Source organism: Aphelocoma coerulescens, chromosome 17 (assembly GCF_041296385.1).
Source record: "Aphelocoma coerulescens isolate FSJ_1873_10779 chromosome 17, UR_Acoe_1.0, whole genome shotgun sequence".
NCBI classification, from domain to species: domain Eukaryota; kingdom Metazoa; phylum Chordata; class Aves; order Passeriformes; family Corvidae; genus Aphelocoma; species Aphelocoma coerulescens.
In genome coordinates this window covers 1,886,223-1,905,522 of record NC_091030.1, presented here as the reverse complement: position 1 = coordinate 1,905,522, position 19,300 = coordinate 1,886,223, and the positions used below count along the sequence as shown (strand labels likewise).

The window sequence follows — 19,300 nt, the reverse complement described above, 5'->3', positions numbered from 1 at the left end:
AAGTTTTCATGATGTTTTCAGAGAGCCCTGAGGAAGGGAATGGCCTGAGACCACCCAAAGCCTTTGGGGTGAGATGTGGATCCAAGGACATGTGTGCAGAGGTGACACCGTTGGCGCTCAGGCTTAGATTACCTTTAAAACCAGGCTGATTTTCCAAATCCTCAGCCTTTTCCACAGTCACAGGCAGGTTCATCTCCTCTCAGAGGAGCATTTTGCCATCCAAAGCTGGTCCTTTGGGAACTGGGACACAGCAGCAGAAGCACCATTTGAGAAACAGGAGTCTGAGGTAACCTGCACCCTCCTCCTCATCTAATTATGGGACAGCACTCACACCACACACAGGAGTCGGATATTTTGGGCTTGGCGATTTTTTTTGGTTTGTTTTTAAACTAGGAAGCATTAAAAATAAAAAAATTAGAGCACTTCAGAGCTGCAGTTTGATTTGCTGGTTTGGGGTTGAATTCCCAGTGTCCACACCCAGCTCCAAGAGCAGCTACCAATGTTTTCCACCTCTAGATGCCCATAGGAGATGGTTGCCAGGCCAGGGTCACACATTAGGAGCAGATCCCAAAGTCCAGAGTCCTCTTCCCACCTGCAGGCTCCCCAGTTGCCTGTGCAGCTGCTTCCCTCACAAGAGACAATATTTCCCTGCCACCCACCTGCCTTTGAGAGCCATAAAATCTAAAAATACTGTCTGGACTCTGGACTAACGATCCTGCCTGCCTTTGATAAAGCCCTGGCTGCCATGAGAAGCATCCCTTGCTTTCACTTGGGATGATCCCTTCTCCTTGGCAGCTGCCCAGCTTCAGGGAGAGGTGAACACCCCCAAATACTGTCTGGCAGTCCCCTCTTTGTGAGCACAAATCTTCCAGGAAGCACAAACAGGCACAAAACAAAGATGGAAAGCTGGATATTTTTGCTCCCTCTCTCTTTAATAAAAAGGGGGTTGTTCATGCCTCAGCTTCCTGGCTCCTCGTGCTATTCCATCATTATCACTTCCCATCCCAGGTACTCGATACCTCGCGGTCCCTTTTAATAAAGTAAGAGAGCAGCACATCAATCTCATTATCTGCTTGCCCTTGAGAAGTTCTCTGACCTGAAACGTTTGGTTTGCCACCACCAGAGCAGAGCCAGAGAAGGATAATTTCTGCCAGGGAAGGGCTGTCCCCACCTGCAGCTCCTCTGAGGGGCTGGGACCATCTGCAGCCTTCCTCTAAGCACAGCCTCGAGTCCTCCTCTGCCCAGGAAAGTCTCCTGATTTAGCAGCCAGCCACACAATTACTCACCCACCCGCTTCTCTCAGCCTGCCTCCAGCCATCCCCCACCAAAATCGATGCAGAAAAGCCACTACAAGCAACAAAAAAAGACACGAGCCCTAATTAACACTCCAAGAGGCTCAGCACGGCCTGGGTCCCCCTTTGCCAGGAGAAACAAGCCCAGAGAGAAAACAAGATCCAGTCCCAAGGAAGCTGCTGCCCCACTGGGCAAAAAAGGAAACAGGGACATTTGCCAGATGAGTTTAGAGCCCTCAAACTCTTCCTCCCAATCCAGAGTCTTCTCTGAAGGGAATGGATTCTGCAGCTTCCAGGAGCCCAGACAGCCAAGAGACAGAGGATAGAAAAACTTTCTGTTCAACCTGAGACCTCCTCCCTCCCAGTTACAAACTCTCTCTGCTTCAAAAAAGAAAATTTGGTTGCTTGCCTTCCTCCCTGCTGCCCTCACCCCCCAGCCAGAACACCGGGTAACACCTTGCAGGTGAATCCCCTGTGTCTTGTCCACCTTTATCTGATTTAATTTCAGAAGGGACCCTTTGCTTTTCTGAGCCAGCAAGTGTCCATCCATCACCAGAGCATAAAAGAAATTGAAAACAGGGATCAGCTGCATTAAAACCCACAAAGGCTTTGCTCTTGGCATGACTCATGCACGGTGCTGACAGCGCTCGCCCTGAGTCCATCACCACCCCGACCGGAGAGCTCCTTCTCCTGGGGACAGCCAACCAGGACAGAGCTTGTCCCTTCTCAAAGTATCCCTTTCCCCAGCTCCTGTTGCTGCTCTGCTTTGCTTTCTAGCACAGAAGTGCCAAAATTTCCACCTCAGGAAAGCAGAGGGAAATCTGCACTTCCCTGCTCCAACCCCTTCATTGCCTACATCTCCAGACCCACAGCTGATAAACAAAGCATTGAGCAACCACCTAAAGGGAGGCTGCAGGCCATCCAAGAGGGTTGATTTCATTTAAATTTCATTTTTCTCATTAGCTCTAGGGTTACTTGCAGGTGGAATATAGAATCAAAGGATCCCAGACTGGTTTGGGTTGGAAGGGACCTCAAATCTCATCCAGTTCCACCCCTGCCATGGGCAGGGACACCTCCCACTGTGCCAGGCTGCTCCAAGCCCCAATGTCCAGCCTGGCCTTGGGCACTGCCAGGGATCCAGGGGCAGCCACAGCTGCTCTGGGCACCCTGTGCCAGGGCCTGCCCACCCTCCCAGGGAAGAACTTTTTTCCTAATATCCCATCTAAATCTACTCTCTGCCATTTTGAGGCCATTCCCCTTGTCCTGTCACCCTTGTAAACCAAGTACACCAGAACCAGTCCCACAGGACCCCATAGCTCAGATATCCTCATTTAGGGGCTTCTGAATGCTCAGGAACATGCACATGTTAAAAAAAAAAGAAATGTTGGAGCCAAAGCATCCATGAATATTTGCCAGCTTTAAGAATCCCAGGCCTCAACCAGGCATTTCCTTCTCAAATGCTTCCCTGCTCTCATGTCCCCCCCACACCCTGTCTGGGAGGTACATCCACCTCAGAGGGGAAGATCCGAGGTCCAAACCTGCTGCACAGCCCAGGCTGGGTGGTTCCTGTGCCTCCCACTCTGTCAGTCATCGCTGCATCCAAGGCTGCTGCTCCTCAAACACGGCACCAGGAATAGCAGCTCCCACTGCCCACATAGCAGGATGATCCTGGTAACCAGCAACGCTCCCATCGAGGATGAGCAGGGCTTTATTCTGTCACTAAATGACTTGCCTTCCCAATTATTAGCAGCATCAGGAGCTGGGAGCACATTTCTCAGACAATCAAGATAATTCTGGCTTTTGTGATTTGTTCCAGACAGCCTGAGACATCCGTACCCACACCGAGACTTTGTGCACATCATTTGGCAGCTCCGGGCCTGGCACACGCTGTCTTTGCCAGTCCCACCCAGAGATCCAGGCAGCTGATCCAACTGGCTCAAGAAGCCACCAGGACTCTTCGAGAGTGTTTAATTCAGGCTGATTGGAAGCCAAAAGGAATTAATTCTACTCATAAAGGACAGAGCATGATCGTGTCAGGCACTCCATTATTTCATACCAGCCTTCAGCCACTCTTGGTGTTGGACAAACATCACGTGGTTGTGGTCACTCCATGAGGACATGGAAGATCTGGGAAAGGAGCAGAGCAGCAACAAAGGCCTGTGGTGCACAGAAAGGGTGCACAGAAAAGCCCTCAGGTCAAGGGAAGTTGGGCAGCATAAATCTCTGACTGGGGAAATGCTGGCATTTCGTAAAACCATAGGCATGCAGAAGAAGGAATTCTTCTTCCAGCCTTGCTAGAAGGCACCAAGGGGAATCTCAGGTAGCTGGTGATGAAAAAGGGACAAGCAGCTCCTTTCTTGGGGTATGGAATTAAACCCTAAGGCCCGTTATCTATGATATGATGAAACCAAAAGGATAAACAAGCCCCAAAACACAACTGCGGATGGACCCCTTGGACATCACGGTTTAAAAGCCTTTTTTTCCCCCCTCAAAAATCCCTAGATATCTGAATTTTGGGAACCAAAGATCACTGTCATTTTATCCATGCCTTGTTCTCCATTCTTCCCCTCAGCAGGCAGCACATGACACAGCTCTATGGAAACCCAGCAGTTCTTCAGGCTTTGCATCCAAAGCCCAGGAAAAAACCTCCCATGAACTCCAAGAGGAGCAGGTCTGAACCCCCCAAGCCCTGAAGCAGAGCTCATGGCTCCAGCTGAGGAGTCTGGGGACAGGACAAATTTGTTCCCAAGACAACTGTGGATTTCTGAGATTTTCAACCCAAAACACGTTGCAGCAACAGAGTTTAAAAAACCCCTTTGCCTCCACCTTGGAAAAAGTGCACTAAGATCATCCAGTCCCAGGCCAACTGAGAACCTGCAATTTTGTGTGATTTAGAGCTGCTAATGGGTGATGTCATCACTGGAGCCAATGCAATCCCACAGAAACATGGAAATAAAATGAGCAGGAGCTATAAAATATGTGTTTTTCTCCCCAACAGCAACAGGCCCATCCCAGCAGGGCAGCTTCCATTGAGACGCGTCTACAACTGATGGAGATCACAAGAAATCACTAAAAAAATTACAGGGGAAACCAAATCTTTCAAGAAGAGCAACCTATTCTTTTCCCAGGCCTTTATTAAGAGCAGATCCGCAGGTTTCCTTGGAAGCAAATGAGAAATAGGCACCACAGCATTGCTGGGGAAAGAAACCGAGGGAGTGTTTTCTGGAACAACAAACCAAAGCCATTTTGGGCCACTATCTGTTAGACTCGAGTTTAGCTCAATAGGATATTGATCCTGGCTGCACGGAACACAGCCCTGATGTATTTCCTGATTAACAAGTTCTGCTGTCTGCTTTTGACAAACAAAATCTCCCTCGCTGCAGGTAGATAAAAAATATATTTATCAATAATTCCAGGGTGCAGGCATTGAGTAGCAATCCAAAAAAAGAAAGGAAAAAAAAAAAAAAACAGAAAAGGGTTGGAAAAAGCAGGTGGGAAGGATTGCTGCATGATCACTGGAATATTTACATAAGGCTAAGTTCAGTCGATGCAGAGCCTTCCCCCACAGCCTCCTCCAAAACACACCCAGACTCTGGCTGGCCTTTTTCCTATGGAAACAGAGAACGAGAGCAGAGCTGCTCTTTGCTTTTCTGGGGCTTAGCTAAAAGCTGAAAATGAGATCAGATTTTCTGCCATTCCCCATTTACCTTAATAGAAACGGGCACTCAGCCGGATTAGCTGGTACACAACCCTGTGTGGGGCATCATGGAACATTGTCATGATCTTTCGTGCTTACAGAGAAATTTAAAAAAATAATAATAAAAGGAGAGGAATCAAAATCCCTCTTTAATATTGAAGATCAATGTAAAACTGAGCTTGGGAACAGAGCACTGCCTGGGAAACACGAAGTAACATTTTCAAGTTGAAATCTTGCACATATGGCAAAGGGAAGCTTTTGATGGAGTAGCAAAGTGATATTTCAAAAACTGATGTCCTACCTATCTATATTTATAAGAACACGTTAAGGACTGGCTTAGCACTGTCCTTTTTTATTATTCCCTAATAAATTACAGCTAGATCATTTTTTGAAATGCACAGATCCGAGTCTGCCTTCCACAGAAGTGAAAATGAAGGTCCCACTCGTGTCACCACCTTGCAGCCCCTCCCTGGAGGGTTTGCCAGCAGTAAATTTCTTGCTCCACAACCTGACTTTAAAGTCTTGATGCAGAAATGAAGAGGATTTTGGCTCAAATAAACAGCCCTGCCCAGGTTTCCCCTCTCAACTGAGCTCAGCCAGGCAGTGGGCACATGAAAGGGTTTCTGGCCACTGAAGGAAACCCAAGGAAGAGGAACTCCAGGTTTCCGGCACAGCCCCATGGCAACACAGGAGTGAGCTAAGAACTTAATCAGGATCTGGGAAATGCAGAGCAAAACACACCAGGCAGCAGAGAAAACACTAATTCAACCCCCTGTGTGAAGCTGCAGAGCTTTCAGTGCTCCCTCCACCTGGGCTGGAAATATTCAGGAAAGCATCAAACCAAGCATGAGTAACTCCGTTATTTTCGGTACCTTCCCCCTAACACCAAAAACCGGGCACCAGCTCAAGCACCTTGTTAAATTACAAGGATTAGAGGTCTGGATTTCCTCGGTGGAGATGACTCTTGGACTTGACGCCGATGAGTTCAGCCTTTGCCACCCCTGCACTGCTGCCTGGTGGGAAGCCCTTGTACAAGACAATTTCAGCAGGGCCCAGTTGGTGTCACCATTGGAAACAGCAGCGGTGACGTTAACAGGATGGCACTTCAAAGGCACCCGCGGGCTCGCAGATGGCACCGGGGGTCCTTGTTCCAGCTTGTTCCAGCTGCCTCATTGAGCTGATATTCCACAATTATGCTCCAGGATCAAACAGTGCTGCAAACAGCTCCCACAAGGAACCCAGCACCGGGGAGCCGCCGGGGGCACCGCGCGTTCCGGGGGGATCCCGCGGCCGTCGCAGCCGCCGCTGCAAAACTTTGAATGTCTGGGTTGTAAAACAAAGCCAACAAACTCTGGAGTCTTGTGTTTAGGAAGAAAAAAACAAATAAAAGGAATACAAGCCATGCCTAAACAATATGGCTGGGATTCAGAAAAGCTTTTCTGTAGAGCCTTAGCTGTCAGTAGAGAACCACTGGAGTCAGCTGAATCCCAGCATACACTGGAATGCTTTGCTGTAGGATAAATTCCACCAATGCCAAAGCCCTTTCCAGAATCAGGGCCTTGATTTTATATTTTTTTTAACGTGTGGAGCTAACTAGGAATCAGAACAGAGTGTCAGTGAGAATAATTGTAGCATCTGTGCTAATTCTCTTCTCATCCTGGTACCCCCCGTGCTTCTAAGTATGGAAATTTGATTCTCCTTGTGCCTCCACTGAAGTTTCTATTGATTAAATACCCAGCCCCAGCAGCAGGAGAATCAAGCCCTGCATATTTATTCTCTTCCTCTTAATACATCAAGAATTCCCTTTGGCCTCTCAAGTGCTGTATCACAGGGTGCCCTGAATGCAAATGGAATTACAGTGATCATGTAGCTAATGAATATATTTGTATATGTATGCAAGCATTTCCCTGCTCCACACCACCACCAGGAGCAGGGAATATCCACGTTCACCAGGCAGGGAAGGTGTGTGAAAGGATAGATTTGGGAAGCATATCAATACCAGGAGCCAGGCTGCAGTTTCTGGGGAAAAATGAACTGAAATCCTTCCAAGATGAAGGCTGCAAGCTCAGGACCTCACGCAGACCTTTGGATCGTTTCCTCTGAAGCTTTAAAGGCCAATTTGTCGACTAGAAGTGTTCATGTTTATGTTTTCATTATCCACCTCTCTTTATATAAATAGGCAGAAACTGCTGCAATGCATAATGTGAAATATCATCAGCATTTTCAAGAGAGAAATCAGTGATATCATCTCAAGCCAGGGTACAAAACGCACATGCAACCTTTTCACCTCCATCCTTAATAAGACATTTTGAATTCTTTTCAAACATCTTTGAGTTCTTCTGAGAAAAGTTATGTTATAGGGGAATAAATTCATTCCTGCAGAAACCTGGCCAATTTCAGAGTTGTAACAGCCTAAAAACGGGATGCATTTAATTTGTTAGCGCACTCCAGGTTGACTTTTAAAGTCATCCTGTAACGTCAGAAAAGAAATTGATTTAAATCAGGTTCAAGTGCCAGTGGCAATTAGAAGCTGCAAAGTCACGGAAATGTCAGGAAGTGTCAGGATCAGATACACACTGGAATATCTACAAAGAAATATCCTCAAAACCACTTTTGAGTTGGTTCAAACGCTTGGCAAGTGACTCATTCAGCACAAGAGCCATTCTTTAGATTTACTCCAGCCAGAAATGCAGGGGTTCAGTACCGTTTCACTCCAGTCAATCCCAGCCCAACCCAGAGCAAACAAACACCACAAAGCAGAGCGAGAGCCCCCGTTAAGCTCAGGGTGAGGGGAGGTCGCTTACCCTGTGAGGACCACGACAAAATCCATCACGTTCCAGCCGTTCCGCAGGTAAGAGCCTTTGTGGAAAACAAAGCCCAGAGCGATGATTTTGATACCAGCTTCAAAACAAAATATTCCAATAAAGTACGGCTCAGTGTCGTCCTGGAAAAGAAGGAAAATTAAAGGAGTCAAGGAGAGATCCATGCTCCTGCTCTGACGACCAGCCCTCTAAACAGCTACAGGCACCAGCTTCACGCCTTTTCCACTCTTTGAACAGAGCTGAAATTAGAAGGTTTAAGTTTACTGGAACTCAGCTCAGAGAGGAATTTCATTATCATTTCTCTGAAATTAATTTTCTTTTCAAATTGGCAATTCCATTGGCCTTCATCCCAATGGTTTCACCCCGCACTTTCCGCCTTGACGGAATGTTCCGGAGGGAATTTTGATGCGGAAATTTTGCTCCAAGGGTATATTTAAATTAGAGATCACAGATTCCTGGAGTTATTGGCACAGAAGGTGCTCCACAATTCATCCAGGAACCTGAAACAAGAGGGTGTCTTGGGCAGCAACAGCCAGTACAGCAAGCCTGACAACACTGACAGGAAATTATTTATTTATCATTTATTCCATCAGTTCTTTCTTCGCTCTTTCTCCTCCATTTTATCAATTTTCACAGCTGCAGCCTCATTTGTTTTCCTTTCACTGGGGATCTGGTTCAGGGAGAAATCCCCAGTCCCTCCCATGAACAGCAGGAGCAGCAAGATTTGTGTCTCAGGTCCATGGTGCAGACTAACACATCCCTTGGGATGGCAGATTCGTGTCCTAGCTCACTACAGAGAAAATCAAGCTCAGTCTCCACAGTTTTACTAAGGCCTTTATTCCATCTCTGCAGCAGATCTCGGGGGACTAGACTCTATTGACAGGAGTTTCACCACAAACTCGGAGCCAAATGGAAGCATCCACAATTGGAAGGAAGATTTGGGCAAGAAACGGGAACAAAGGAAAAGGTAAAAGCAATGGGCATCAATTTCAAGAACCTGTTCATCAGCTTTGGCACCAGTAACCAATTCCAAATGTGCCCTAAATCCTGGTTTTCAGCTGAACTCAATGGAAGTAAAACAGCTGTACCCAAAAAGAAGCAAACTTGCACATTGAGAGATTTGAAATCTTTTTTCCAGTGGCTTTGGCATTTCTGGCCACCAGAACCAAAGAGCTGAGCTGCTGTTTGAGGCACAGTTGTTTCTATTTTGCAATTCTCCCAAGGACAAAAGGGGATTGTTTGTTCTCTGATGGAAAAAGAGCAGGGATGTCGAGGTTTGTGGCCCCAGAACCAAGGAAGAAGCAGGTTTGACACAAGCACGGCAACTCCAGCTCAGCTCTGGCACAGACCCGCACTTCAGGACAGCACTTGCTCCAGAAATTAAGGTTTTCACCCCTGAAAGTTGGGCCTGGTCAGCCTTGAGAGGTGACACTGCTGAGAGGGGCCCTCAGCCCTGGGTGTCCCTGGCTGCAGGGAGGGGACAGAGCGTGGATCAGGCTCTGCTCCAGGGCCCAGCAGTGGCACCAGAGCAACGGGCAGGGACTGATCCCAGCAATTCCCCTGCACAGGAGGCAGAACTGCTGCCCTGGCCAGGGCCTGAGGCCTGAACAGAGACCAGAGAGGCTGTGAGTCTCCTCCCTGGGGATATTCCAGAACCATCTGAACACAATCCCTGTGCTCTGGGATGGCCCTGCTGGAGCAGGGAGGTGGCACCAGAGGAGCCCCTGTGGTCCCTTCCAGCCTGACCCATGCCAGGATCTGTAACATGACAGCACAGCCCTGCCAGGGAGGCTTGCCTGGTTAAACCCAGCTCAGCAAGGCCACCAGAGAGCTCCAATCACTGAGGATGCCTCCAAGCTGCCGGAAAATACAACCTCTGGAGAGGCTTTTCCATCAGTGGCTGAATTCAAGTTTTGGTCCCCATATCCCCACACACCTCAGTGGGAACAGCTCTTCCACACCTTCCATCTTTCACCCACACCTTCCATCTTTCACCCCGTGTTACCTCTATTCCCTTCCACCTTTCTGGCCTCACAGCCCCAGCAGCTCCACCTCCCACGCCCCATGGTGAGGTGACAGCCACCTCCAGATACATTCACAGGTATCAGCTGGCCAGAGAGCAAAACAGAACAGGGGCCTGTTGAGCTCCCACTGAGCCTCTGGCTGAAATGGAGAGGAGAAAATGAAAACCCACACCCAAAACTGGATTTCCCTCCAGACAAGGAGGGGTTTCCACAAGCAGCAGCACCTCCAAGCCTTCTGTCCCTCACTGATGCTGCTCAGAGGATGCTCAGGGGAGACAGCACTGCCAGACCTCCAGCTGCCCATCTCAGGGCTGTTTACCCACAGAGAAACAGCAGCAAGGGCCATCAGACCTTTTATGACCTTCAGCAGAAATCCTACAATGCTCTTCCAGCAGCTGCTCCACAGCAAGAGCTGGAGGCATCCCAGTGCTCCAGCCCAGTACAGAAAAGAGGGAATAGGGGAGAAGGGGTCAGAAATCATCCTCTGTGATTCCAGGAATTACCTTGCTGCTCCTCTGCCTTCCCTCATGGACACAGGAGCCCTCTGACAGCCCAGTCCGCCTGTTCCTCAACCCCCCAACAGCTCCTGGTTCAACAGCTCCACATAATCCCTGCACACAAAGGCCTCCCAGCCCATCCCATCCCATCCCAAATTCCCATCCCACAACTACTCGCGTACCTCTAAAAATAGCTCTTCTAACACACACAAAAAAAGCTACCTTTACCCACATCCACTCCTCCACATTACTCCCTCACTTCCTTGAAGCCTGGTATCTACTCCAGTCTCTGCTCAATCTAGGTCAGGTGCCTGGTGATTACAGCTCCCAGCTTTAAAGAGCCAGGCTCCAGGTACTCCAGGGTTTGATGGGATGTGCTCTTCCCAAAGCTAGGGCTACACAGAGCTCTCAGGAAGTGGGTCAAAGGAGTTTTTGTCAGCTTCTAGGGAAGCGGGAAGGCTCACAGATGGATTTGGGTATTTGTTACAAAGAAAAACTCTCATCTGTAGGGTTGGCAGCGAGTAGCTGGGGAAATAAGAGGTGAAAGAAAGAGGGTCTTTTCTAAAGCCTGCCTAAATTTACACTGACTCAGCCCAAGAATCAGGGCAGTAACAATGAGATGAAAAATAAAATTTATGCCCCATTGGGGAGAGGTCCTTCTGCTGGAAAAAAGGATTTGCCTGACTGTGTGTGATGGAAGGAGGGAAGGACGTGGGTGAATTCCTGTGCAGCGCTGAAATGGCCCTGCCTCAGCTCAGAGTCCCTGCTAGGACACCCTGCAGCCCCTTCAGACCAAAGTCTGTGCCCCTGCTCGGGTTCAAGAGGGGCAGAGCAGGTGATAATGAGGATCCGCGTGCCTGCTTGGAAGGAGGGCGGAGAATCTGGGTAGCAGCCAGAGCTGTGCCAGCAAGTTGTTTGCTGTGGACACAGCAGAGCTTGAGACTGGGCCAAACACACATTTAATCAATATGTTTCTGATCAGAAACAACTTCTGAGGCTGGAAAGTCATTACCATTCCTACTTCACGTCCTAGTGTCTTTCCTTGGCCTTCAGATGTGACAGCCTGGAGAGGTTTGGGTGTGAAAGGCTTTGTTCATGCAAAGGTTAATATGAGCAGCTGACATATTGCTGTTCTAAGTGCCTGTGGATGGGAGAAAGCATTAAATCCATTAGGAAATTGCCGGAGCTGTCATGCTGAAAATCTGGGAAAAGTTATGTTCTGTCCTCACATCCAAAACACCCGGGGAAGCCAAACACCCCGGGCCTGCTGCGAACACCCCACAGCCCCTCTGGTGCCTTCAAACAGGGGCAGAAAACGGATTTCCCACCCTGCAAGTGCTGAAATCATCGCTGTCCTTCTGGGAGAAGTCTCCTGAAGCTTCTCACGGAAAACTGAGCAATCAGGAAGGAGTCAGGGAGAGAAGGAGGTCTCTGTCTGGACAGCCTCGTGAGCAAGGCACCCTCAAGGCCGTTCGGGGCTGCGACGGGAAGTTCACATTCCCACATTTGGAGCTCTCCCCACCAGGCTCTGGGCTGCTCAGAACAACTCCCTCAGCATCTTCGCAGCTGGCATCACTCCAGTGTGTACAAACAATGCAATATTTATTGGGATAGAGGGAGGCTGACTCCACAGCCCACTGGGTGGAGATGGACAGGGGCAAACCTGTTCCACTGGACAGTTCCTGATGTGAGAGAAACATTCCCAGCATCCAGAGCATGTGAGACTTCCAGCTCAGAGCAGGAAAGAGCCTTGGGGTTGGGTCAGTCTGCTGCTGGTGGGGAAATGGGTTTATTCCTCTTGTTGGATGATCAAGAGCCTGAGCCAATCCTCCAGTTCACCATTAAATGCTCTGATCACCAGACTGGTGCTTTTGTTTTGACCAGAATTTCCAGCCCAGAGCCAAGTAATGCTTTTCTGTGCATGCAGAAAATGGGCAGAGAGAGAATTCTCCTAACTCAGCCACTCAAAATCTTGGAATATTTCATGTACTGAGACATGTGCTCGGTTAACCCTGTCTGACAATAACAGGAGCACAGAAAACAGCCTGGTGAGATTGCACTGCAGGATCATATCCTGGCTCTTGGGCAGATAAACAGAGGAAAATTTTGATTAAAAGACAAAAGCCAACTTCAGTTTTCCTTCCACAACTCTGCCTACATCTCCCAGCCACAAAAGGCTTGTGATGTGCACCTCATATCTTTAATATCTGATTAACTCTTCAATGATGATCTCCAATTTGGAGATTTTAGTGAACCCAGGAGAAGAAAAGCTGTATGCATTAACCATTATCCAAAAAAGACCAATTCCATTCCTGCTAAAGACAGCAATAAAACACCTGCTGTTCTGCATGGACTTAGAATTTGGCTCAGCAAGCCTGCAAATGTATGGGAAATGTACGGGAATGTTCCCCCACTGTGGTCAATGCGGATTTGTAACATTTGCAATGAAACAACTTTCAGTTTATAGACCTAACAGGAGAATTCTAAAGAGGTTTCACTTTGAAAACTAGAAGACAGTTTTTCTTGCTCACAGTGCTTATCTTTCCAGCTTATGTCGAAAATAAAAAGTATTTCATGACTTGTAAAGATTCGCAGTGCTGCTCTATGAAAAATCCCTTTATGTTTCAGAGGTAGGAATGTGCTGTGGTTAAAATGGCTTCAGAATACCTGGAGCAAACACAACGGTGCTTGGGACAAAAAATTGGGGTTAATTCTTCCCTCCACACCAAGGCAGAGCCAACAGGGCAGAGATTGTGCATTCAACTCCCACAGCTCTCTCGCACTGTTCGGTGGCAATGCCAGTGCCCCCCTTTGGAATGATTTAGGCAGGATCTGAAGGTGTGTGTGCTGTAAAATGGAATTATTACAATGGGGAAAAGGACAAGAAAACACCTCTAGGATGCCCTTATAAATCGAAGGATATAGAGGAACATAAAGCCAGCATGAACCAAAGGATTGCCAAGCCAGAACATCCCCAAAACTACTTTTCCCCTCACTAATCCATATGTTTATAACCACAGAAAGCACTTTCCCAGCTCAATCCTGGCTCTAAACCTGTGCTTTTCTCACACCCCCAGGCTGGCCTTGCCACCCAACCCCAAAGCACACAAAGGCAGGTTTAATGGCAGAAAGATCTACATACAATCATTTATTCATTTTATCCTCGTATCTTCTTCATTAAAAATAATTCCAACAGGGAGAGGAAGCAAGCACCCCAGCAGGAGCGGATCCACTTCCAAACCAGCATCAAATTCTGACCCTGACTCTCCAGATTTCTCACCAACACACTTCTTCCTGCTTCTGAAGAATGAGATTCTGAGAGCTGCCCACTGGCATGGACCATCCTTAGGAACTGCAGCAACCAACACTCAGAGGCTCTCGTTTCTGGCAGCAAGCCTAATGTTATCTTTGTTTGCATAATATAGTATCTACATGGAAAACACATATGGATCCATATTTATCCAGCCTTTCAACATGCACCAGGATTAATGCATTTAGGCATGCAAGACATTCCAGATCATTAAAAGCAGGAGAAAAATCAAACCAAGAATTACACAGTTTTCCTACAGTGATGATAAATGGGAGAATTGTTTTGAAGCTATTCTTCTATTTTCTTTTGAAATAAGGTAATTGGGCTCATTACCATAAAGCCTGCGGGTGAATTATTTTTCTCTGTAAGCTGGTTCCATTGTTGTTTTTTTTATTTTTTGGAAAGGAAGTCTGATCATCTGAACCCAAAGTTTGCTTTGAAGGATCTGTGCTGTGGCAGGAAGAGACACACGAATCCTAAAAGGTTACTCTGTTCTACCACTCCCTGGGAAAATGGAAATGACACAGAAGTTCATTTGATTCCAGACATAGTTCTAAGCATTCATCAGCCCCTTGCTGTCCTGGTTTAGAGACAACCTAAGTTTGAAGCCCTTCTGATGATAACACAAGGTCCAGCTCCCTCCTGCAGCTGGGCAGGGCTGGCTGGAGTGATGAAGCATTCTTGTGCAGATGGGATCGGGAGGGGACAGTTATCCTTGCTGTGACAGATATTTCCTGACTGTCAGATCAATGCCTGTTTGTTTACGCGTGGATCTTTAAAATAGATCCAAACACTCCCAACACCCCGTGGCCGACTGCTTTCGGTATTAGGCCAGGAACAAAAAATAGCTGGAAATAAATGAATGCAACTCACCAATCTCTCTGACATCGGTGTCTTGTCTCCATCCGGCAAATGTTGTTCCAGAGCCAGCACGATACAATTGGCTATGATTGTAGCTAAAATCATGTATTCAAATGGAGTGGGGACCACAAGTTAAAGAAGACACTGGACCACACAAGGAGAACCCCATCCAAATCCTGTTTCTCCCCACAGAGTTGCATTAACTGAGCATTCTAAGATTTCTCATATTTTTTTAAGACATTTGGTCTCCTTGACTTCCTCGGTTGTTTCCGGGGTGTGTTTGGAAGAAAAGCAGGCAATTGGCTCCTCTCTTCTTTGAGAGAGTTAGAGACTCACACACAGTCTGAGCTGCTCAAAGAATTTGGGAGCAAGAAAGCAAAAGGTCCAAAGGAAATAAAAAACTATTAGTAATTATTGATTTTCAATGAGATTGATAAGCTAAACTGCTTCCAAATAGATTATACAGCTGAACACCATCTGCTGAATTTTTCTCCTGAATCATTTAACTTCAGCACATGGTGCAAATAAGTGATGGGCACGAAAAGTTTGATTTAAAGTATCTACAGAGGTCTAAAACATCAATTACTGCTAGATTGCAATGTCCACTTCCCAGCGAAAATAAAACCCTCAGCACCTTTTTGGGTTGCAGGAGGGAAGTGGGAAGGGGAAAGAATCCAAACCCAGCACCAGGTCCCCCCTTGCCTTTCACCAGCATCTCCCACCCTGAGCTGTGCCAAGCCCCAGCTCTCCCAGGGCGGAGCCACGCCACGGGCAGCAGCGGGGCCGCAGGCGGGCGATGGCTCTGCTCAGCACCATGGAGAGATGGACTGAGCACCACAGAGAGATGGACCCAGCACCACAGAGAGATGGACCCAGCACCACAGAGAGATGGACTGAGCACCACGGAGAGATGGACTGAGCACCATGGAGAGATGGACTGAGCACCGTGGAGAGATGGACCCAGCACCGTGGAGAGATGGACCCAGCAGCACGGAGAGATGGACTGAGCACCACGGAGAGATGGACTGAGCACCACGGAGAGATGGACCCAGCACCGTGGAGAGATGGACTGAGCACCATGGAGAGATGGACTGAGCACCGTGGAGAGATGGACTGAGCACCACAGATAGATGGACCCAGCACCACGGAGAGATGGACCCAGCACCGTGGAGAGATGGACCCAGCACCACGGAGAGATGGACCCAGCACCATGGAGAGATGGACCCAGCACCATGGAGAGATGGACCCAGCACTGCGGAGAGATGGACCCAGCACCGTGGAGAGATGGACCCAGCACCATGGAGAGATGGGCTCGGTACCACAGAGATGGACTCAGTACCACAGAGAGATGGACCCAGCACCACAGAGAGATGGACCCAGCACCATGGAGAGATGGACCCAGCACCACGGAGAGATGGACCCAGCACCATGGAGAGATGGACCCAGCACCATGGAGAGATGGACCCAGCACCATAGAGAGATGGACCCAGCACCATGGAGAGATGGACTGAGCACCACAGAGAGATGGGCTCAGTACCACGGAGAGCTCGGCTCAGCAGCAGGGACAACGCTGAGCCGCACCGCAGATACAACACCCTGGAGGGCTCAGTTCAGCACCACAAAGAGCTCGGTTTGGCACCGGGGAGAGGTTGGTTCAACATCACGGGGAGCTCAGCTCAGCACCGTGGTCAGCTTGGCTCAGCACCACCATCAGCCCGGCTCAGCACCACAATGAGCTCAGCTCAGCCCTGTGGTCAGCCTGGCTTCAGAACTGTGGTCAGCGCAGCTCAACACCGCGGTCAGCTCATCTCAGCACTACAGTCAGCCCGGCTTCAGAACCGTGGTCAGCTCAGCTCAACACCATGATAAGCTCAGCCCAGCACCGCGGTCAGCCTGGCTTCAGCACCGTGGTCAGCTCGGCTCAGCACCGTGGTCAGCTCAGCTCAGCACCGTGGTCAGCTCAGCTCAGCACCACGATCGGCTCAGCCCAGCACCGCGATCAGCTCAGCCCAGCACCGCGATCAGCTCAGCCCAGCACCGCGGCCAGCCCGGCTCAGCACGGCGGACAGCGCCCGGCCCCGCCCGCCCGCCGGCCCCGCCGCTCCGGCTCGGGGAAGGGCCGGTGGCTCCGCCGGTCCCGCCGGCTCCGCAGCGCCGGGGGTCCCCTCCCCACATCCCCCGGAAAGGTGCAGCCGAATCGCCCAAGAGGCAGGAGAGGGAAAGACTGAGTCTACCCGCGCAGTCCAGGCGATGCTCTGCCTGTCACCGGGGGTTTGGGGGCTTGTTTATCCACACTTAAATGCAGGGAAGGAGAAATGGATGAGGAAATGCAGCAGTCGCTGGGATTGTATAATATGGACAGAAAGATCAATACGTGTGTGTATGTGTGTGTGTGCTCAGAGAGAAGGGAAGTGCATTGACTCCACTGGTGTATTTTTCCTGTTAGCCCCTCAGGAAGTGAAAACTGGGGAAGTCTAAGCAGGAGCTGGCCTCTGTGGCAACTGAAAGTGTTGCTAGGAGGCTGGAAGGAGGCCCTGCTGCTGTTAGCTGAGGATTAACAGGGGTGTGATATGAAATGAAAAGAAAACAAGCGGCTCCCTCGAGACCCCCAGTGTAAAGCACTCCTGTACACACGCACACACACACAAAATCCGCTCCCTGGGAGCCTCAGCCTGCTCCCCTCTGCTCACGGCTTACAACCATCATTCCGAGCAAAGCCCCCTTCTCACTGCAGCTCGCCTGGCCTGGGAGCTGGGTCTCAGACAGAAAGCATCTGCCTCTTTCACCATACAGCAGATGATCCCTCTCCCCACTTACTGCCTCCTTCTGCCACAAGGTTTTGCTAATTTTAATTTTTCTTTTCGTGCAGCCTAAGCTCAGGCTACGCACCTAATCAGAGTGTCGTGATTCACGTTGATTCGAATGGATTCAGGAGGGGATGTGCTAAAACCGAGCTGCAATGATTGCATTCCGGGGATTTACCTGGGCTGTCAATGTCCCCTACTACCAATGCAGCTTCAGTGCCAAGGTGTCACCATTTTTATCCCACGTTCCTTCTACCATTCACAGGAAGACAGAAGAGTCGAAAGGCTCCAAGATGGAAATAAAAATCAGGATTCATGGGCACGAATCTCACAGAACCTGACTTGAATTGTAGGAAATGTCAGTCCATGCACCTGTACATCTCACCCCTAAAGACACCCTGACACGTCTTACACACACCCCTGGCATCAAGCACACCAAAAGCACCCTCGGTGCTCCCACGGAAGCGATTCCCTGATTCCCATATTCCCACTGCCACGGCCGTGCATCATGTCGGGCACACGGCTCCCCGGCACACACACCCATCACACAGCCCGATCACACCGTCTGCAGCAGCACCAGACACTCGCCCTGCGCTGCCTGGAGGGGTCTCTGCCCCTCAGCCTCCCTCTCCCCTCCCCACCTTCCCCCCCGTGCCCACACAGCCTCCCCCAAAGGATATGGCCACTCTGTTATTCGCTTGGCGTATTTCCGTATAACATTATCTTCACTGAAGATGAAGAGGGATCTGTTGACTGTGAAGCAGTTCTGTTTGACAGGGATGGGGTTGTAGAGAGCCATAGTCCTGGCTCTCTGAGCCATCGACTGTTTATACATCCTCTGGCCGGCTTGGGGGCCACCTTGCCGGCTGCTCCCTCTTCCAGCCCCGGCCGGCCCTCCACCTCCATAGCGGGTTGGCAGATCATCCCCAAACCGAGCCATCCTCGCAGTGCACGGAGCCGGGCGCTACAATCCAAACTGGCAGCCGAGGCGAGAGGAAGACGCATCACAGCGCGCAGCACTTCTCCCTCCGGGGGCTTCAGTTGCGGGATCGGGATGGATCGCGGCAAAAATAGATCGATATATTATAAAACAAAAAAATATCCCTTTTCCTTCCTCCACCCCCTGCGCTTCCCCGCCGCTGTGGCTGCCCGGGGGTAGGAGGAAGGCACCGGAGCTCCGCTCACCTCCCCGCACAGGTGGCGTCTCTCCGGCCCGACCTCATGGCCGGGGCGGCGGCGGGTGGCCGCGGTGGCCGCGGTGGCCGCGGTCCCTTCGGCGACGGGGCGCTGGGCTGGGAAGGGGCTGCGCTGCTGCCGTGCCCGCCGCGGGAGCGCTCCGCCGTGCCCAGCCCAGCCCGGCACGGCTCCGGCACGGCCCGGCCCCGCCGCATGTGATGCCCGGAGCCAATCGGCCGCCGCGGCTCCGCCCGCTCCAGTCACCGGCACCGGGGGGCGGGCGGGGAGGGAGGAGGGAGGATGGAGCCGGCCCGGCCCGGCCGCCGCCGCCCACCCCGGTAAATACGGCGGAGCTGCGGCCACTCCCCGGGGAAGGAGGGCTCGATGCCCCCCCGCCCCTGCGCAGCGCTCCGCGGGCGCGCAGAGCCCCGGGCGGAGGTGCCGCCGCTTGGATGGGTGGGGGGCACGGGCGAGGCAGCCCCCGCGCCTGCGCGCCGCTGCCCAGATGTGCGCTGCCCAGATGTGCGCTGCCCAGATGTGCACCCGCGGGTGCCCCGAGCCGCGGCGCGGGCAGCGCTGGGCAGCGCAGCTCCGGTCACCCCGCCTGTGCCATCAGAACCCCGCGGCCGCCGAGGGTGGGGGGGTCACGGTGGGAAATGGGGTGCGGGGCGAGGAGGGGGCTCAGCTGGCAGCCCCCGGGGGCTCGGGGCCGGGCACGGACGGGTGCGGGGCGGGGGATGCGGTCCCCGCAGCGCTCCCGGGGCTGGGTCGGGGCGGAGATGTGCGGCACGGGCTGGCCGCGAGCAGAGCTGCGCCC

At 50.8% G+C, this 19,300-nt stretch overlaps 1 protein-coding gene across 1 annotated transcript in view; it reads right to left on the bottom strand.

Moving 5' to 3' along the window:
* CACNA1B (calcium voltage-gated channel subunit alpha1 B) overlaps positions 1-18,247 on the bottom strand; it is a 265,893-nt gene extending 247,646 nt beyond the window's left edge. The window contains exons 1-3 of the mRNA XM_069031456.1: positions 17,988-18,247; positions 14,516-14,621; positions 7,794-7,933 (exon numbers count right to left, since the gene is read on the bottom strand). Coding sequence (XP_068887557.1) covers positions 7,794-7,933; positions 14,516-14,621; positions 17,988-18,247 — 506 coding nt within the window. The remainder of the gene's footprint in view (positions 1-7,793; positions 7,934-14,515; positions 14,622-17,987) is intronic.
* Positions 18,248-19,300: the final 1,053 nt, after the last annotated feature.